Source organism: Mya arenaria, chromosome 11 (assembly GCF_026914265.1).
Source record: "Mya arenaria isolate MELC-2E11 chromosome 11, ASM2691426v1".
In the NCBI taxonomy this organism is placed as follows: Eukaryota; Metazoa; Mollusca; class Bivalvia; order Myida; family Myidae; genus Mya; species Mya arenaria.
The window spans coordinates 68,130,055-68,150,271 of record NC_069132.1 but is presented as its reverse complement, the minus strand read 5'-3'; the positions used below and the strand labels follow the sequence as shown (position 1 = coordinate 68,150,271).

Here is a 20,217-nt window from a genome sequence, read left to right as displayed (position 1 = left end):
GCGAATGATAGTCGCAAAGAAAGCACGTACATGACGGCTGAGCTACTACTGTAGTTTTGTGGATTGTCACTGTACAAGTGAGCGATACATTTATTGATTAACATTGGTGTTATCCCTTGTGGAAAATTAGTTGGATATTGAAAACAATAAGTCAGTGGGTGGTGCTGATGTGGACATAGCTTAAGGGATTAGACTAATGAAATAGACATTAGATAGAAAAACAGAGATGACTTGTGTTTTACTACGGACCCCTTCGTATTCAAACGCATGCACAGGGCGTCCGGAAGAAGTGTCTGATCACCCAGCCGCTAGTTCCGGTCAGTTTCAGTCAAGCTGGCGAGCCGCTCAAACTCTTTTCCGGAGCACGACCACTGCGAGGCGAATATCGGGTTCGAGCTCCACGTCCGACGTAACGTTCCTCGACGGTGTGGTGGCGGAGACAGCAGCCTCCGACGGAAACGCAGAACAGACGGCTGAGGGCGCCCCAGTGACGCCTACATGTCAATCTGAACGTGAACCGTTATCTAAGAATAGTGAGTAGCATAAACATCTTTAATGCCACTGCAATTCTAAAGGGCGATGTTGATCATTAGCATGTCCAGATATTTTCATTTTTTATTGAATGTTGAACATTTCAAAACATTTCCTTTGTCTTATCTCTGTCATGACGTGAATATCATGATGCTGTTAAATTGAATGTTTTGCTTATAAGCAGACATAAGTATACCGAAGTATTGTACAAATTAAACAATTTCTTTGTCCCATTGATATCGGTTAAAGGGTTGGGTTAAGCGGTACCAGATTCATTCACAGGTTTAAAAAGATTATATATATATGTCAACATTAAACAGACGACTTTGTCAAACGGTCCGTACTCAGACTTCTTTATCTATCGTAAAGTTATTCATTAGCCTAAACATGCTTGTAACGCGATGTCACACTTGTTGGTTTATAGCTGATCTTAGACCGATTAATCTTTTGAAGTTTAGCTCATCAAAAGAGTAAAAACTTTCGTACGCTGTTAGCTGTAATGTACATAGAAGCTGAAAACAATGAGTGTCCGTTTTACATCATCATCATCATCATCATCATCATCATCATCATCATCATCATCATCATCATCATCATCATCAGTAGCAGTAGCAGCAGCAGCAGCAGCAGCAATAACAACAACATCATCATCATCATCATCATCATCTCATCATCACCACTACTACCACCACTACCTGGTTCACAATAACAACCATCATCATCATCAATATGTTAAATCACCAACAACATCATCATCACCATCACCATCACCATCATCATCATCATCATCATCATCATCATCATCATCATCATCATCATCATCATCATCATCATCAGCATCATCATCATCAACAACAACAACAACAACAACAACAACAACAACAACAACAACAACAACAACAACAGCAACAACTACAACAAGTGTTGGTCTCAAACAATGACTTTATCATTTAAGCCCTAACGTTCACATTATCGACGTCACACTCGCCTTGTCGAGACACATATTTACTGAACCTCCCCATTGTCTTGATTTATGAATCGTTGTACAAATTAACGTTTTTCATGTCCGCTTCTGTTTAAACAAAACAGCAGCAGCTCACAGCTCAGAACGCTCGCGTAAATCTTGTTTATATTCTCGAGTTTATTGAAAAATGAAGTGTTTTTTAAGTTCGCTTTACAGCAAACAGTGTTGCTGAATAGCACATTTATAAATCGGTTAGTTTTCGATACGTTTTTTAACCTTCATGATTTTATGAACATTTGTTACAAATAATGGACTTTTTCACAAAGTAGAAGGTAGAAGCAGAATTAGTAACAATTAAAGTGGTAGTAGTAAAATTAATAGTAGTAGTAGTAGTAGTAGTAGTGGTGCTGGTGGTGGTGCTGCTGGTTGTTGTTGTGGTGCTGGTGTTGGTGATGGTATTGGTGTTGGTAGTGATGGCGTTAGTGGTGGTGTTAGTAGTGGCGGTGCCAGTTTTGGTGGTGGTTGCGAAAGTAGCAGCAGTAGCAGTAGTAGCAGCTGTAGCATTAATAGTAGTAGTAATAGTAGTAGTAGTAGTGCTGGTGGTGGTGGTGGTGGTGGTGGTGGTGGTGGTGGTAGTAGAAGTAGTAGCAGTAGCAGTAGCAGTAGCAGCAGCAGCAGCAGCAGCAGCAGCAGGAGCAGTAGTAGTAGTAGACATTCTGGCAATATCATAATCTGTGTAGTTGCAATGCTGGTGTTTAAGGTTTTGTATGTTTATTATCGTGTGACTCAAGTTTCCTCTTTTAGTTTTACAACAAAAACAACAACATTTTTGGCAATACGACGCTGTGCGTCATGAAACTGAAGGACACATAGTATATCTGACATTGTGCAGCGTCAGTTCTTGGTAAAATTATTTTGAATCTGTTTTTCATGTTCTGGTAAATAGCTTAAGTGGAAGTCTGCTTATGTATGGCGCAAATCCACTTTGAAATTGTAAAAGCCTTAATGTGTTTGTTTCAAACGACCATTTAATTAATGCTTAAAATACGTCACAGTATGAGGCAGTCCAAAGCCTTTCTACACCCTTGTCTGTCTTAAAAAAACTTCAATTTCATAGCTGAACAGTCGTTAGCATATACATAATATAAAAGTGTCCAGCTGCGCTTAAATAACTATAAAAGCTGATGCATAAGTTAACAACGTGTTGCAAGCTTTCACCGAGAACAAAAATTGTTTCTTTGATTAATGGATGCAATTCAGTGCAAACTCAAATCATGTCTGCTTTATTACACTGTAAGTTCTTTGATTGTTTCATTACTGGAGTACTTGGTTCTTATTCTTGCTGTAACAAGTTGCATGTAACCTGTGAATTGTTGCAATGTGCATAGCTGGCTTTTTAACATGGGCTGGTCTCAGGTGGAAGTTTCAGTCAATAAATGGTGTAAGAAATTATGCCGATTGTTCAGTACCTTGTCAAAGCTGCACTCTCACAGATTGAACGTTTTGACATTTTTTTTGTCTTGGAATGAGCCAATTTTTGCGAAAATCCATGGAAACCAGTTTTATAAGACTCCTGACAAAAAATACATCGCAGATGTTAATGAAGTTCAAAAATTTATGTCTTATGAATTTTTCGTAAAACGTTAGTAACGGTTTAGGCCATAAAACATTAATTTTCGAAAGGAAAAATATGAAAATCTACGATCTGAGTTTTGTCAGCAGTCTTTTATCATTGGGTTGCAGATATTTACGCAAAAAATGCCCTTTCCAAGACAAAAAAAAAAAAATGAAAAAAGTGGTAAAAATGGTGAATCTGTGAGAGTGCAGAGTTTTAACTATATAGTGCTCATTTTGTCATGCATGTATGGCGTGGGTTAACTGAATAAACCTGAAACTTGAGACTTCATAATCTGCGATCTGATCTTTTGTCAGCAGTCTTATATCACTAGTTTTCATACACTTACTCAGAAATAGGCTCATTCAAATACAAAAAAAAAAACGTTATCAAAACGATCAATTTATGAGAGTGCAGCTTTAAAGGTTTAATTTAGAAAAAAACAACACATACACACAATTTTAGCTCGTTTATAGTTTACAAAAGTCAAAAACACCTGCAAGTTATTAAAAACACACAAACTAACTTGCGTATGGTGGTTTAAGATTTCATGCATCAAAGGCTGAAACACTTTAAAGATCCGCGTTCTTTATACGGTTGAAGTTGGATATGTTACATTGTCGTTTTTCATAATTATTGCCTTAAAGGACATGTATATTCATGTTCAATTGTCAGGCTTTTATACATGTCCAGACGTTTTATCGATATTAAACGCCTCAGCAAAACGGTTGTCTCATGTAAATTTGACAACATGAATTAATTTCATAATTACCGTCGAAATGCCCTAGGTAAATCTGTCATGATAAATACACATAAATTAACATCTAGCCCCAGTCCTGTAATCAAATATGTGGGTAAATTAATCAGTTGGTCTGTTTTATCATACATTTGTCGTGCATCTTGTACTAATTACATGAATAGAGGTGTTTTATTTTCTCGTGTTTCGAAAGCACAAGTGTACTCACGGTAGCTGGAATGTGATTAAAATGGGCGATGGAAAATCGACCGTTCGACTTCTTGATCATAATTTGTTGCCTTAAAGCATACAATTTAAAAGTCTAGTGTGTCCAGGAGCGGATCCAGGATTAGGCGTTAAAGGGGTTGTAGCTTAGGCAAACAACTTTTGTCATTCGCCCCTTCCTCAGAACCGAAATTTGAATAGTTTAAATGATAGGCAGAGGGGCAAGTTTGGGTTCTGCCCCGAGAAATCTTTTTCAATTTTAGTCCGAAATGATGCATTTTTAGCGTTTTATATTACTTGTTTTCGCCGATATAAACATAAAAAGTAACCTGGACGATTCTTTCTGCCTTTTTTTTTCTTCTTTTTTGGGGGGGTAGGGGGTAGGGTGGGTACACACCCCCCACCATTGGATCCGCTAGTGTTGTTTATTTGAAAATGATTTTTAGCCAGAGTAACCCCCAGATATCTGTGCAATAGAAACTTGTTACAAGAGACAAAGATAATGAATACAAGGAGTATTTACATAATTCAGGTTTACCATCACTAGATGGCTTTAGAGGGTAGGCTTTAGAGGGTACTTATAGTAATTGGCTGCACTCTTAAGAACCGTTTCCTGATGCTGCACATAGCAATTGTATTACATACGCAATTGTTGCTACATAAACAGCCATTGTTCTTGAAAGTTTATCTTATCACATGTAATTTCAAACACGTAACTGTTGCTTTACCATGTTGTTAAGGACATCTTTCACTCTCGTGCAGTATAAGTGAACAGGTTGTGAGTTATCCGCACTCTAGTTATTCAACGGTTAAGCCCCGCCTACTTGTTACCGTTCCGTGAGTTAATGAATATACGAACACAAAGCCTTAAGGAAACTCCGAAATAGAGTAAAATTACTTTTGCAAAGTGTTGCACATTACAATCTGCAATTGTATATACGTTGACATTGCCATTTTGTTGAGTGTTATGTTGCCACCTTGTTGTCGATTTCTACATAAAACACATTGACACCGGCGCAACTGCCAATTTGTGCTGTTTATTGTCATCTTATTGATCGATTCATGTTGCCACCTTCCTTTCCATATCTCTATCTTTAGTAAAATCAATTGAATATGCGCTGCGGATTGATATATAGACCATTCGGCATTTGGCACGACGACCATCCGGCATTTGGCATCATGACCATCCGGCATTTTGCATCATGACCATCCGGCATTTGGCATCATGAACATCCGGCATTTGGCATCATGAACATCCGGCATTTGGCATCATGAACATCCGGCATTTGGCAACATGACCATCCGGCATTTGGCATCATGATCATCCGGCATTTGGCATCACGACCATCCGACATTTGGCATCATGAACATCCGGCATTTGGCATCACGACCATCCGGCATTTGGCATCATGAACATCCGGCATTTGGCAACATGACCATCCGGCATTTGGCATCATGACCATTCGGCATTTGGCATCACGACCATCCGGCATTTGGCATCATGACCATCCGGCATTTGGCATCATGACCATCCGGCATTTTGCATCATGACCATCCGGCATTTGGCAACATGACCATCCGGCATTTTGCATCATGACCATCCGGCATTTGGCAACATGACCATCCGGCATTTGGCATCATGACCATCCGGCATTTTGCATCATGACCATCCGGCATTTGGCAACATGACCATCCGGCATTTGGCATCATGACCATCCGGCATTTGGCAACATGACCATCCGGCATTTGGCATCATGACCATCCGGCATTTGGCAACATGACCATCCGATTATGCAGTATCGTTTTGTGGATTATTGCGTCTCAATGCACAATAATACTTCTAGTGTTGTAAAATGAAGAAAACTGCCGCTTGCTCTTTTATACTATCGCCGTCTGTTTTTATTTTGATGCAAATTAGATAATCTCGTCATGCTAACATGTTTATCCACATCAAAAGCAGACTCCTAACCACTGACGGCGTCTAGCACCTGAACACCAATTCATGGCAAGCACGAGGGACATTTATTTGTAAATTATTGCCGGTCGGGTTGTAAAAGATCATTTAGACGTAAATCGATTCGCGGATCCATAAAATTTTACCCCTTGTAGTTACTATCACATGTATCAATAGAGAAACCGGAGTCTTACATTGACTTCTACTTCGTTAAGCGAGCTAGTTTTGTTAGTTGTTAAATGCATTGAAATGGGCGATTAATTCTATTTCGTTCGAGTGAGAGAAATTTTTTTTGCGATAGTTTAACCAAATCATCATTCATTTACCCACATTAACAATAATGAAGTAGATGCTTTATTTTGTTTTGGCTACGAAATGCATCCAGCTTCTGCACCACGCCTTGTCATTAAACAAAAATTGAGGCTTAAACCATCTCTTTGGGGTCCCGGTATTTCAAGGACGGATCCAGGAATTTAAGAGTAAGAGGGGGCGAAACATAGGGGCTAAACATTTTGCCATTCGCCCTTCCTTCAGAACCAAAATTTAAATGGTTTGAAATGTGGCGTGGAGGGCCCATTGAACATTTCTATAATTTTAGGTATTGTATTACTTTTCTCCGATTTTGACATAAAAGTAAACTTTGAGGAATTAAGGGGGTAGGGGCTTCGGGTGCGTCCCCTTTAAATACGCTTAAAGTTTTTTAATGAGTACCCGGCACTCAAGATGGTGGTACGCAGTACGCGGTACGCAGATACTCAACATTTGGGATAATTCAGAACGCATACGCTCAAAATAGTAATATATATTTTTACAGCAGAATTCGGGGGGGGGGGGGTAAATAAGGGTGTATTCGGTACACAACGAGGAAGGGAAGGGGAGGGAAAGGGGGTTTACATTATTCGTTTTGAATCAGAGGAGAGTCTGGATATTTAGCAGGGGATATTTTGAAGGCGTAATTTCTTGGTAGTATGGAAGTGAAACGATCATAATGCACATTAAGCAACTAAAGTAGTGGATACTGTTACAGTTGGTATGCGAAACTATGTGTCAGTTATTGTGTCTTGCGGTCAGATGATAAACTTCGGGTAACACTCGAGTTACTGATATTTATATTAGGTCGAGTGTTCAGAACAGAATACTGTATAGAAGGGATGGTCTGGAAGAAGATTAACAACTTAAAAGAGCCCATTCCCACAAGTGATGATTTGCAGAATCATGGCTTTTCGGAAAATACAAATTAACACATTTTGATACGTAAAAGTGACTTTTACATTCCAGCATATAAAACGTGACTTGTGTTTTTATATTTGTTTTTCCTCTAAAACATTATATTGTATGATTAAACTTATTAAAATTAATAAGTGAAATCATAAACAATAATGTTTTAGAGGAAAAAGCAATTATAAAATTAAGTAAAAAATCAAGAAGTTTAACTGTTACATGAAGGGATGGCTAAAGTGCATGAAGAAGTGAATGATAATGGAATGTTTAAGATAAAAAGTAGTACCTTTTCGTTATTAACGTCATTATTGTCGTCTCTCAAATCGTAACTGCTCTCAAAGTTTAATGGCTGCACATGAGATCTACTGTATTTCGAATAAATGAGACAACTGTTTCAGCTAAATTGATAATATTAAAACATGTGAGCACATCGTTTAGAAGTTAACTACGCTGCTGTTAACCAGGTTGTTAATTTTAATAAAGATATGATTAATCGTCTAAAATGTCACAAAAAGGAAAGACAGTGGCATTCACGATGATGTACCCCATCCCATCTACCCCTACTTCACCCACCGCCCCCACCCCCACCATCTCTTACGTACCGAATGCACGGGGACTATATTTTCTACCCGAATTCCGCTTAAAACAATTTCGTGTGTCTGCTTACCTATTGATGCAGGAGTTTCTGAGTCCCGCGTACCACACTCATGTTACACAAGTACTTGATCAAAACGGGCCACAATCATAACGTACCAAAAGTAGGGAGGTTCCAGACCGACTTACTCAAGATACATGTATTAATATGATACTTTGCAATTTTAGATACAACTGCATATGTTGCCACACGCGCTCAATAGACACATTAAAGTAGTTTGCTTTTAAATTCTCTGTTTTAAACGCTGTAAAAAAACTTCATCAAAATTATGAAAACATTTTAATGTAAGCGGAATAGCATGTCTTTAGAAACTCGGCGCCAGGCACGTGTTAGCATCGATGACAGGCATGTGAAAATAGTTTTTAAGCACGCCTACTGAAAACTGGGTTTTTTGCTTTTTGTTGATGCTGTGCGAAAACACAGTTGGTTAGGGAATACTTCGCAGCAGACAAATATAAATCAAAACAATCACGCAGGAAATACATGATACCATCATTTAGTGTACATTTGTAATGTATTACGTACAAATGTACAGTATTTCTAATAATACCGACATCCTGTTTCGCCGTAAAAGTTACATTTAAAGTGACACTCTTATAAGTCTTATTCAAAATGAATACATGCACACGTATAACACACATCCATTTTGAGTGATACACCTTTAACTACTTACTAAATAATGCATTTATGGAAAATATTAATTACTGATAAAAAGATTGTAACCGTGGATTTAATAGCTGGAAACGCAAACATATTAAATGATTGGTGAATGCTAAAAGATATACTGTGATCTACTATAGTCTCATAAGGTAGAAATACCTTGTTTTATGCTCATTTCTTTCAAATTAAACTCGGTGTCCTTCATACGAACCATTGTTTCTCGACATTTATTCATCCATTTTGAAATATTAAAACAATATCATTAAACGTGGTAAATCTTTTTTGGGAGTAAGAGTGCATCTTTAAACTAATTGGAAATAGGTCAACTATCAAGATTTATATATTGTTGCTTAGAGAACAAATATCAACTTTTAAGCATAGCTTTGTCGAACAGCCGAAACTGGCTTTGTCAGACTCCGTTATCTCGATGTTCTGGTTATGACTGGTTAAGTTTTTTTCGATTTTTTTTAAACACTTTATATAATCCGGTTATATCGAATGTTCGTTATCTCGAATATTTTTAGAGGTCCCAACTGTTTCGACATAGCGAGTTTTGACTGTATTTTTATTTTCTCTTATTAAGATCTTTGAAAAGTAAGATTATGAATAGGTTAAACAAATTTGACCCAATTTTTTCACAATTTTTTTATTTATGGAAAACCGTTCACCGAAATTTAGCATCACTGTGTGAGTTAAACTATTGAACTACGTTTTTGGTTTAGGAATAAATTTCCTTAAAATTACGTGTAACTATTTCACGAACTATTTTCTTTTCATGATATAAAAGTTGTAAGGTGAGTGCGTGTAGCTGAGATAATGAACCATATTTAAAGTCGCTACACTAGCTATATATAGGATGAAAATAAAACCAAACAACTAACTTTTGGGATAAATACAATGATGAATCAATAACCGAACAATCAGATACTATATTTATTAAAACTGTTTGGGAAAACATACTGCAATGCACATATAGCTCCAGGCATTTCAAAATGAAATCAGCTGGTTTTCTTGTAACATGACATAATTGTTTAAAGGGTATTGAACGAGTTGGTATATCAACTAAGTTGTCTTAAGGCTAGTATAATAGTAAGTAGATCATGTTACCAGTTATTCAAACCTTCGTAATGACACAGTACGTTCTGTAGTCAGATCATTGTATCTTAAAATAGCCTTGAAACAGCGAGGGAAATGTTGAGTTAAATTTGATTAGCAAACGGATCTTGGATATGACTTTAACGAACCAGGAAACTAATTGTCTCTAATTTAAACATGTGAGTACTGGTAATCAGCTATTAATATATTGCTATGTTGCGTGCATTAGTGCGCATAGGAAGTTTGACCATAATTATTATAGCTTAAAGTATCACATATCATGGAGGATTTTATACTGAAACTTTTGCTAAATGGTCAAGGTTTGTGATAATACACATAGAACTGCTTCTGTATATCTAAATTCTGAGAGCTGTTGTTAAGATCTTAGATATAAAGATACATTTTTCGTTCATTTAGTCACTCATTCATACGTCTGTTCTATCGGCAGTCCATACAGTAATTAATCGCTTTATCGTTCGTTTTTTCATTCATTTTTTTCAGTCACTCATTCATACGTCTTCATACTCTTTTTCGGTCACTTATTCATATTTCGGCTCTCTCAGTAATGTATTCATTCGTTAGTTCTTTCGATCACTAATTCGTTCAATACGAAACGTTCGTTTTTTCTCAATATCTCATTCGTCCTCTCCTGCGGTCACTCATTCATTTGTAGGTTCTTTTGGTCACTAATCTGTCCAAGTTCAACACACAATGTTCGTTTCCTTCGGTCTCTCATAAGGTCATAAGGTTCATCACTCGCTCCTTCCGGTCTCGCATTCATTCGTTCATTGGAACTCTAACTAGTTCCTTCGCTCATTCGGAACTCCTTGGTCGTTTTCCATCGAAAACAACCTCGGATGTATATCGGAATGTTTACAATGTCAGAAATCTTAACATTTTAAGTACACTGTAAGTATATCGTGTCGTGATTTTAATTTAGCTGTTAAACTTGATGACTTTACCCAGGGGAATATGAATCGTTTAAGCTATAAACCAGTTCACTGGCATTCAGTTCAACTAAATAATACAAAATGCACGTTAAAACACTACACTGAATAAATGATATTATTTAAAATTTAACGAACTACTACCAATGTACCGGCAAACATCCGAGGTTGTTTTCGAGGGAAATGGCCGAGGTGTTCCGAACGTCCTCTGGTCACTCATTCGTTCGTTTATTCCTTCATTCATCACTAATTCAAATAGATGTAGATTATAAGTATGGTGTTCAGTTCGATAACCATTTCAATATTGAACAGCTGGGTGTTACGCGAAACACATGCCATATAAGAAGTAAGCTATTGTAAAAATAACAACGCCACGTAGATACGCTTTACATCAATTTCGTTTATCATCATCATCATCATCATCATCATCATCATCATCATCATCATCATCATCATCGTCATCGACATCGTCATCCTCCTCCTCCTCCTCATCATCATCATCGTCCTCCTCCTCCTCCTCCTCCTCCTCCTCATCATCATCATCATCGTCGTCATCATCACCAACGCCACCACCACCACCACCACCACCACCATCATTCACCACCATCATCATCACCAACGCCAACACCCCACCATCGTCTACAATCATCAATCATCATCAGCAGCAGCATCAGCAGCATCAGCAGCATCAGCTTCAGCATCATCATCAACATCATAAGAAAATCAAATACGAGCATATTTGATGTTTACAAGGTTTTCTTCGACGAACGTCATAAACGGCTAGACACATCGTCTGTACATATTCCGTTACAAAATGAAAACAAAACAAAACAAACCAACACGTAATACTGTACAGCAGTGGGTCGATTGTTCAGAACGTGATGAACGAAATCATTGTTAACTTTAAAAGGTAAAATAGTGTATGGTGTGCTCATAAATTTAAATAAAACAAGAACCGCAGCTGCAACAGATGTCCTAAGTCTTGTTTAAACACTGCATTTGACAAGTTTATCCATGACACTTCTAGAGCAGAGCATATTAGAAAGTTAACAACGATGACGTTAACAACGTTTTTAACTTTAACAACGTTCTGATCATTTGGGTCATCGTGTCTGGCATTGCTAGGAACTGGCTAGTATGTTTCATGAAATAAAATCACTATGCAAGTTTATAATAGTCGCACGTGTTTGACACAGTCGGTTGTTATTAATGATATGCTGTGATATTTATTATTTTGAGTCCAACTTAAAATTAAACCATTTGTGTGTGTGTGTTTTTCAGACAGTCTTAGTACCGCGGAGGAAAGGGACAGCGACATTGAGTACATCTTAGACATGTGCAACAAATCCCGGACACCGGACATTAAACGTGACGAAACGTCTCGAGTCCTGAAGCGGAAATTAGACACCGACATCGATTTGGACGTTCCGTATATTCCACCGAAAAGAATCTCGCCTTTTATGAACACACCAAAAGAGAAAAGGGAAGAAAAACGCAAAATTTTGAAAATCTCAATCAAGAAGCTTAAACAGCTTGAAGATCCCGAGGCATTCTTAAGACGAACTGTGTTAGTGAATAATACACGCAAACGACTTCAGACGGAACTCAGACAGGAAAAAAATAGTAGCAGAGTCGGCAGGAGAAAACACTTTATTTCAACGTACGATGTTTTAAGCAATAGTTGTCTTTCTAATTCATACATGTTCGACGATCCCTTTCTGAGTGGTGTTCATGAAAAAATAACTGATGACATGACCGACACCTTGATAAGTAATTTACAAGACAGACTCTGTGAAAACAAGGAAGGCGATTCTCATAGCGAATGTCTTAACTCAAAAGCAGAAAGCTACGAATCTGAAAGTAAAACAGGTGCCATTCGTTCAAATACGGAACACAGCCTTGAAAATATGGATACTTCTGTGTCGACTGATAGTTCAACATCGCTATTAAATGTCAGTGAAAACATGGATGTAATTAATGACGCTTTTGCTATCGCACAGGGAGTTGATTCTTTTAAAAATGAAACTAACAGTGTTTACTTGTCAGTTACAAATTCTGAAAAGGAGGTAACGAATACTTCCACTGATAAGGCACGGACGCACGTTGCCGAGTGCCCCAGCGGAAATGGACAGACATGTTCGGAACAGTGCCACACGGTGCATGAGGAATTTGACACCATGATTATAAATGACAGCGTTGTTCTAGAGATTGACTTGCCGAACCAAATAAACTCTTTTACAAGTCAAACAGGTGTAGATGATTATATCTCTTAGTACTCAAACAAACTAGTACGTTGTTGTTAATGAACTAAGTTTAGTACAGAGATTTTGGGTTAAATGAGGAGGCGGTTAACATCTCAATCATTCGTTCAACGAATGTCACGTGTCTGAGAAGCAAAGCCACGTGACAATGACGTCAGAACACGTGACGCAGTGAAACTGCCGTATGTCTTCAGAATTGCTTCAAGACGAAAATGATATCCGTGTAAACATTCCTTGTGGTCGCATTTAACCAAAACCATACACGTCTCTGAAATCAAAGGACGTCAAAGGTATTTGTCAGTGAGAGGAAAATACTAGTCTTTCAATTGATTGAGTTTTAAATGTGTTTGTTACTTCACTTTGGTTTAGATCAAAATGTAAATATTTAATGAAAATTGCTGTAAAAACATGCATAGTCACACTAAAGGGAAATCTACGCAATATAAAACAAAATAGTGCACACAATCATGATAACAAAATGAAAAAAATGTTAGATCTATGTGTGTGTTTGCAAATTTGTGAAATTTGAACCTGAAATAGGCCACACATGAAGAAATGGGACTTCTTTTGCCATACATTTTTTTGGCTTTATTGCAAACTAATTTTATCGAGATAGTAAATAGCTAAAAGTATATTAATTGTTGAACAACTTGCCGCTTATGAATTGCTTTTGGATCAATAAAATGTATTCGACTGCAAATGTATACATTAAAGTTAACAGCGCGTTCGTGGTGAATTGTAATACATCTTTTCTAAGTCGTCGTCAGAATGGGGTTTCACAGCAATTAATATTGCGAGACGCTATTGTTAAAAAAGTCATAACACTCGCCTGGATCGATAATTATTTTTTTTACGGCTGCAAACTAGTTTATGATTAACGGTGATACTTTTATGATCAAGTTTTGAATTATGCAAGATACAATGTATCATTGCGCAGTGGCAAGGTCGAGGGAATTTTGAAGTTAAGTCTCATGTGTTTCTACAATTGCCAGGCCCTATTATCACAAAAATACTCGAGCCAAATCTCATTCTTAACTAATTTTATCTACATAAAAGCATAGTATGAATAAATATCTTGCATTTTTTTAATATTTTTTAAAAAACGTATTTTCTCATGGAATGTGTTGATAAAAAGATTTTATCAATATTTCAAAGAAAACTAGTTCTAGAGCAAAAAGATATAGTCGAGTAATTGTTAAAAAACAATGAATTGTACTCGAATACAATTTTGGCATTAGAATATTGTTCCCTTGGAATCTAGTCCCAAGGTTTTAATCAACATATTCAATGATCGAATGTATGAAATCATATAATATTTTTAAAAACTTTATTTTATGTGGTAAACCGAGTTGAGACTGAGATTGAGAACTGACTTAAGTATGTTCGTGATATTGGGACCAGGTGTATGTAGCCTTGAACAATATTGAAGTATTTATTTTTAATTATTTCTATTTATGAAACTATTATTATTTATTATGATTGTTCGCCATGTTTTGAATTGAAAATAAAAGTTGAAATTAATACTGTTTTTGAATATCAAGTTCGTCCAAATCACTTTATCAAGACCACAGAGGGCAGTGCGTTCTTTAAAAAAAAAATGAAATCTAGTGATAATTAATTTGATATACAGTCGAACCCGGTTCACTTGAACTCCCAGGGACCGGCGAAAATACCTCGAGCTTCGGAAAAATTCGTGCCAAGCAAGAATGCATACGTTCATAAATCGGGCCTTAACATTCAGTTCAAGCAAACGAAGACTTCGAGCCAAGCGAGTTCGAGCCAACGGGGTTCGACTGTATATAATACGTAAACATGTTTTGAATATCCGTTGATTTCCTTTATATTGAATTCAAAGAAAATTAGCACATTTACATCAGGCAGAATAAACGAAGGTTTTTATTATCCATCATATCATAAAATGGATGAAGTGTCCATGTTATTACGCAAAGTTTCATACCACTAGCGGATTTAGAGGGGGGCGCATCCGGCGCGCGCCCCCTCTAAAATCGTCAAAGTTTACTTTTTATGTCAATTTAGGAGATAAAAAATAATAAAATACGCCCATAATGCATCATTTCCAACTACAAATTGTTAATTTTTCTTGATTGCTTAACCCCCAATCCATATGCAAACAGTTTATGCCATACACTTTCGGTTCAGAGGGAGGGGTGCATGTCAAAAGGTTGCGCCCCTAAGCTACGCCCCCTCTAACGTTGATTCCTGGATCCGCCCCTGCATACGGCTAGTCGTGGATGGCATATGAGGCAATTTCATGATCATCTCATAAAATTTTTGGGATTGTGTCCGATTTTAATCGCCAAAAAAGATAGTTTCTATTAGAAAACGTCGGTAGATAGACAACATCCCAATACCCGACCTCCCCCCATGACAACTTCAACTTTTGTCACCTAATTACTTACCAAGAATACTGCAAACGTTGTGTAATAATTTATTTGAATAGGTTTTTGAACAATCTTCTCAATACCAGCCAGAAATAAAGTTCAAAAGCGTGGGGTTGGGGGTTGGGGGTGGTGTGCGGTTCTACTCCCAATACGCCTGCTATGACAATGACTAAACATAACATAAGGCCGTACAATGATGTTTACGAAAACAAACTTCGCTGAAAGATAACTTATATTTAATAGGCTTGTATTAACATATCTATCTGCAGCCAGTTGTGTAAAACACGGTTAGGTTGTCCACAGGTTATCTTTTGGTTAGATTGCCAATTTAAATCATTTGATTGGTTAATAATTATTTTTGAATAAATATATATACAAATAGATACATTTCTCGACTAACTTTGACCAAACCAAAGATTAAATCAGTGTTAAACAAATTCCTGTCGTAGTTTATCTATAGTTACTTATTTCTGTAGTTGTATCTGTTAAGGGGAAATAACTAAGTGTCAAGCTGATTTATCTTCGTCCGAGTTGCCCCTGGTTGGTGGAAGCGCAACCGTCAGCAAAACCGGGATAAATCCAGTCTGTTCTTGTCTGAAATAGCATCGAGTGTTTCATTGAAAATAGAAAGATTGCGTAAAACGACATGTATGCGTACTTTTACTTCACGTAATGTAAACATTGTAATTGGGTTAAACAGTTGTTGTAACGTGGACATGTATGTTCGCTGAAACTCGCATAAATCACATTCCTCGTGTTGACGTATGTGTCATTCTAAATGTGTACAATGTACATATACCTGGATGAAGTTTTGTACTAAACGTAGCTCACACGTACACGTACCCGTGCAGGCCACAGTTACCTGGTATTTGGACTTATGATTTTGGCCAGTCGAGTTACCCGAATCGAGCGATTTGGTCCATAGGTTGATCTCTTGGTCTGGTATGTAAAACAAATGTGGTTTTGTACTTTTGATGCACAAAATAAACAAATAAACCACTTTTTTGTTCGGATATTCTTTCATATTAAATAGATTTTTGAGTATTCATGCAACTCTAGTAATTTTGCTGGTTTGGCCTGCAATCGGAGCACCTCGGCATTTTCTGTCGTCATATGGCGGAAATGGCCGAAGTATTCTGATTGGGTTGGTCAGTCCAAACCATTTTCTCGAGTAAACTTAAAGAATGGTGTTGTATACAAAATAACGTTTTGAGACCATATATGTAAGGAACGAAAACGTATTCATGTAAAACGTTCATAATGAGATAAGGTCAACGCAATGGTCAGTAATGGTCGTAGCACTAGTTCTGTCCAAAAAGGATCGGCCAATGGTACAAACAAGTATAAACAATTCCTGCGAAACGAGCCCAAACTCTCACTAGTATTCATTCATGATTTTTATTTACTAGTAGAGATAAAAATGAACCGAAGGTGGCATATTGTATTGTATTTTAATAATTGAATTTGTAAAAGTCGATCCTTACTCGTTACCACGACAACAATCTTGGTTTTTATTTCATTTTGCGTCGATTCTAAATGTATGCGTTGCAAAAACATTTACATGCACTGGGGTATTCCTTTATGTTGCAAAATACGAACTATCATGAATATCAACTGTGTTTTATTAAGCTTCCACACCCATCACTGATGCCATATTTGACTCCAGAGAGCTATTTTCGTCAAAGGACGGTCTGTGTCGCTAAGATACGACTATTAATCGGAGTGATTAAATACAACCTGGAAATGTTCGAGAAGATACTACTATTAATCGAAGTATCTCGACGATCAAGATTATGTATAAACCGGAAACTACCGAGAAGTAACGACTATTAATCGGAGTTTCTCGGAGATACTTCTATTAAACGGAGAGTCTCGGCGATAAAGTTTATGAACAACCCGGATATAACCGAGAGGTTGTCACGGAAATTCAACGGAATACAAGTTCTTCACAACCTTATTAGGACACTGTGACTGCTGTATTGATTCTCGCCGACTTCTTACAGACAGAAACAGAAATGCGTCTGCTACTACAAAAAAGGTGTGCACATTAATGTATCAATGCGCATTTAGTGGCGTAAGAATTGTAGCTCCTTTTAGATGAAAATTTGATATCGTTGAAAAACTACCCAATGCACATCGATCGGTACCCAATGTAGTTGGAGTTTGCATTCCAGTTAAGATATTGCCAAGGGCGTATCCATGATGTTAGAGGTGTCTTGCGCCCCCCAGAACCGAAATTTATTTGTTTTAATATGTTGGCAGGGGATGTTTTGGAGTACTCCGTCAAAAATATAGTCTGAAATGGAGCATTTGGACGTATTTTATTACTTTATTCTAGAGACTGACTTGCCGTACCAAATGAACTCTTTTACAAGTACCGTAAAACAGGTGTAGATGATTATATCTCTTAGTACTCAAACATCATGACTAGTACGTTGTCGTTGATGAACTAAGTTTAGTACCGAGATTTTGGGTTAAAAATAAATGTTTTCTTACAAATATCATCGTTTCCCCGATGGCCTTCCTTAAACCACATTTAGCATATGGCACTGTCTCTTCCTTTTGTTTGTTGAGGTGAGGTACCATTTATTCACGTTTCCATGTGCGTGGGTTATTTCTGATTGCTATTGCTTATTTTCGTGTCTATTATACACAAGTTGTTTTTTGCTATAAACAAACAGTCGAACCCTGATGACTCCGGACCAGTGAAAATACCTCGAGCCTCAGAAAATTTGAGCCAAGTGGGGTTGCTTGCCTTCAGTTTGAAGAAATCGGTCATTTACATCCAATTCGAGCCAATGAGGAGTATGAGCCAAGCGAGTTTGAGCCAATGAGGAGTATGAGCCAAGCGAGTTTGAACCAATGAGCCAATGAGGAGATTTAGCCAGGCGAGTTTGAGCCAATTAGGTGAATGAGCCAAGCGAGTTTGAGCTAATGAGGAATATGAGCCAGGCGAGTTTGAGACAATGAGGTGTATGAGCCAGGCGAGTTTGAGCCAATGAGGTGTATGAGCCAGGCGAGTTTGAGCCAATGAGGTGTGTGAGCCAGGCGAGTTTGAGCCAATGAGGAGTATGAGCCAAGCGAGTTTGAGCCAATGAGGTGTGTGAGCCAGGCGAGTTTGAGCCAATGAGGTGTATGAGCCAGGCGAGTTTGAGCCAATGAGGTGTATGAGCCAAGCGAGTTTGAGCCAATGAGGTGTATGAGCCAAGCGAGTTTGAGCCAATGAGGTGTATGAGCCAGGCGAGTTTGAGCCAATGAGGTGTATGAGCCAGGCGAGTTTGAGCCAATGAGGTGTATGAGCCAAGCGAGTTTGAGCCAATGAGGTGTATGAGCCAAGCGAGTTTGAGCCAATGAGGTGTATGAGCCAAGCGAGTTCGAGCCAATGAGGTGTATGAGCCAAGCGAGTTCGAGCCAATGAGGTGTATAAGCCAAGCGAGTTCGAGCCAATGAGGTGTATGAGCCAAGCGAGTTCGAGCCAATGAGGAGTATGAGCCAAGCGAGTTTGAGACAATGAGGTGTATGAGCCAGGCGAGTTTGAGCCAATGAGGTGTATGAGCCAGGCGAGTTTGAGCCAATGAGGTGTGTGAGCCAGGCGAGTTTGAGCCAATGAGGAGTATAAGCCAAGCGAGTTTGAGCCAATGAGGTGTGTGAGCCAGGCGAGTTTGAGCCAATGAGGAGTATGAGCCAAACGAGTTTGAGCCAATGAGGTGTATGAGCCAGGCGAGTTTGAGCCAATGAGGTGTATGAGCCAAGCGAGTTTGAGCCAATGAGGTGTATGAGCCAAGCGAGTTTGAGCCAATGAGGTGTATGAGCCAAGCGAGTTTGAGCCATTGAGGTGTATGAGCCAAGCGAGTTCGAGCCAATGAGGTGTATGAGCCAGGCGAGTTTGAGCCAATGAGGAGTATGAGCCAAGCGAGTTTGAGCCAATGAGGTGTATGGCATCAGACTACCATTTCAAACTGCAGCAAGATATTGCATTTCTTTATCAAGAATACAGAATGTTAATTTGAATCATAGCATCCAATTTGGAGTACTTAACCCATAACAAAGAATGGTAAAAACAACACCACCAAAAAACGTTTTTTTTCGCAACAACAGCATGGTGAAGGGTACGCCTTAACATACATATTTAAAGATTTTGAAAAATTCTGATTAGATTGCTATTAGATCATGCAGTGACCTATTTAGAATTTGCTGAAAAAGGGAATAATTTAGAATCCAACAATACCATTAAATTAAACCCTGGAAACATTTCCAGTAAATGCTCACTCATCATTACGTTTGACGTTAACATTTACATGATGACGCATCTTTTAAATCAAATACTTAAATGTTAATTGTAAAATAATGCTTCGCTTTTCATAATTCATCACGAATTCAAATTAGAATATCATTCACGCTGGAATTGCACGACCATGCAACCGCTCTGTATGTTGTGGTTAATAAAGCCAGTCATCAGTCAAATTGACAATAAATGCTAGAATAAAATGAAAACCAACATTATTAAACGGTATTTCAAATACCAAGTTACTAGTAAGCATTGCAAAGCAGTTTTAACCGCTTTATGAAAGCTGATATGGAGCTTAACAATTATTTAAGGAAACAAGTCTGATCCTGATAATTTGCTTTAAAGGGACACAATTTAGGTTGATGCATTTTGTTTTTGATTTTAAAGGGACACTCTTATTCAAAATCAATACATACACATGTATAACAAATATAAATTTTGACTGATAAACCTTAAACTACTTACTAAATAATTCAATTATGGAAAATATTAACTACTGATTACAAGATTGTAACCGTGAATTTAATAGTGGAAAGAACAAAAATATTTAATGATTGGTGAATGCTAAAAGATTTACTGTGGTCTACTATGGTCTCATATAGTAGAAATACTGTGTTTTATGCTCATTTCTTTCAAATTAAACTCTTTATCCTTCATAAGAAC

The 20,217-nt window shown here is 37.7% G+C and overlaps 1 protein-coding gene across 1 annotated transcript; it reads left to right on the top strand.

Annotated features, from left to right (window-relative positions):
* Window positions 1-14,385, top strand: LOC128207158 (uncharacterized). The gene is made up of 2 exons (XM_052909935.1): window positions 1-533; window positions 11,885-14,385. The coding sequence occupies exons 1-2, from the start codon at window positions 227-229 to the stop codon at window positions 12,874-12,876; spliced, it is 1,299 nt and encodes a 432-aa protein (XP_052765895.1). The 5' UTR covers window positions 1-226; the 3' UTR covers window positions 12,877-14,385.
* The last annotated feature ends 5,832 nt before the right edge of the window (window positions 14,386-20,217 follow it).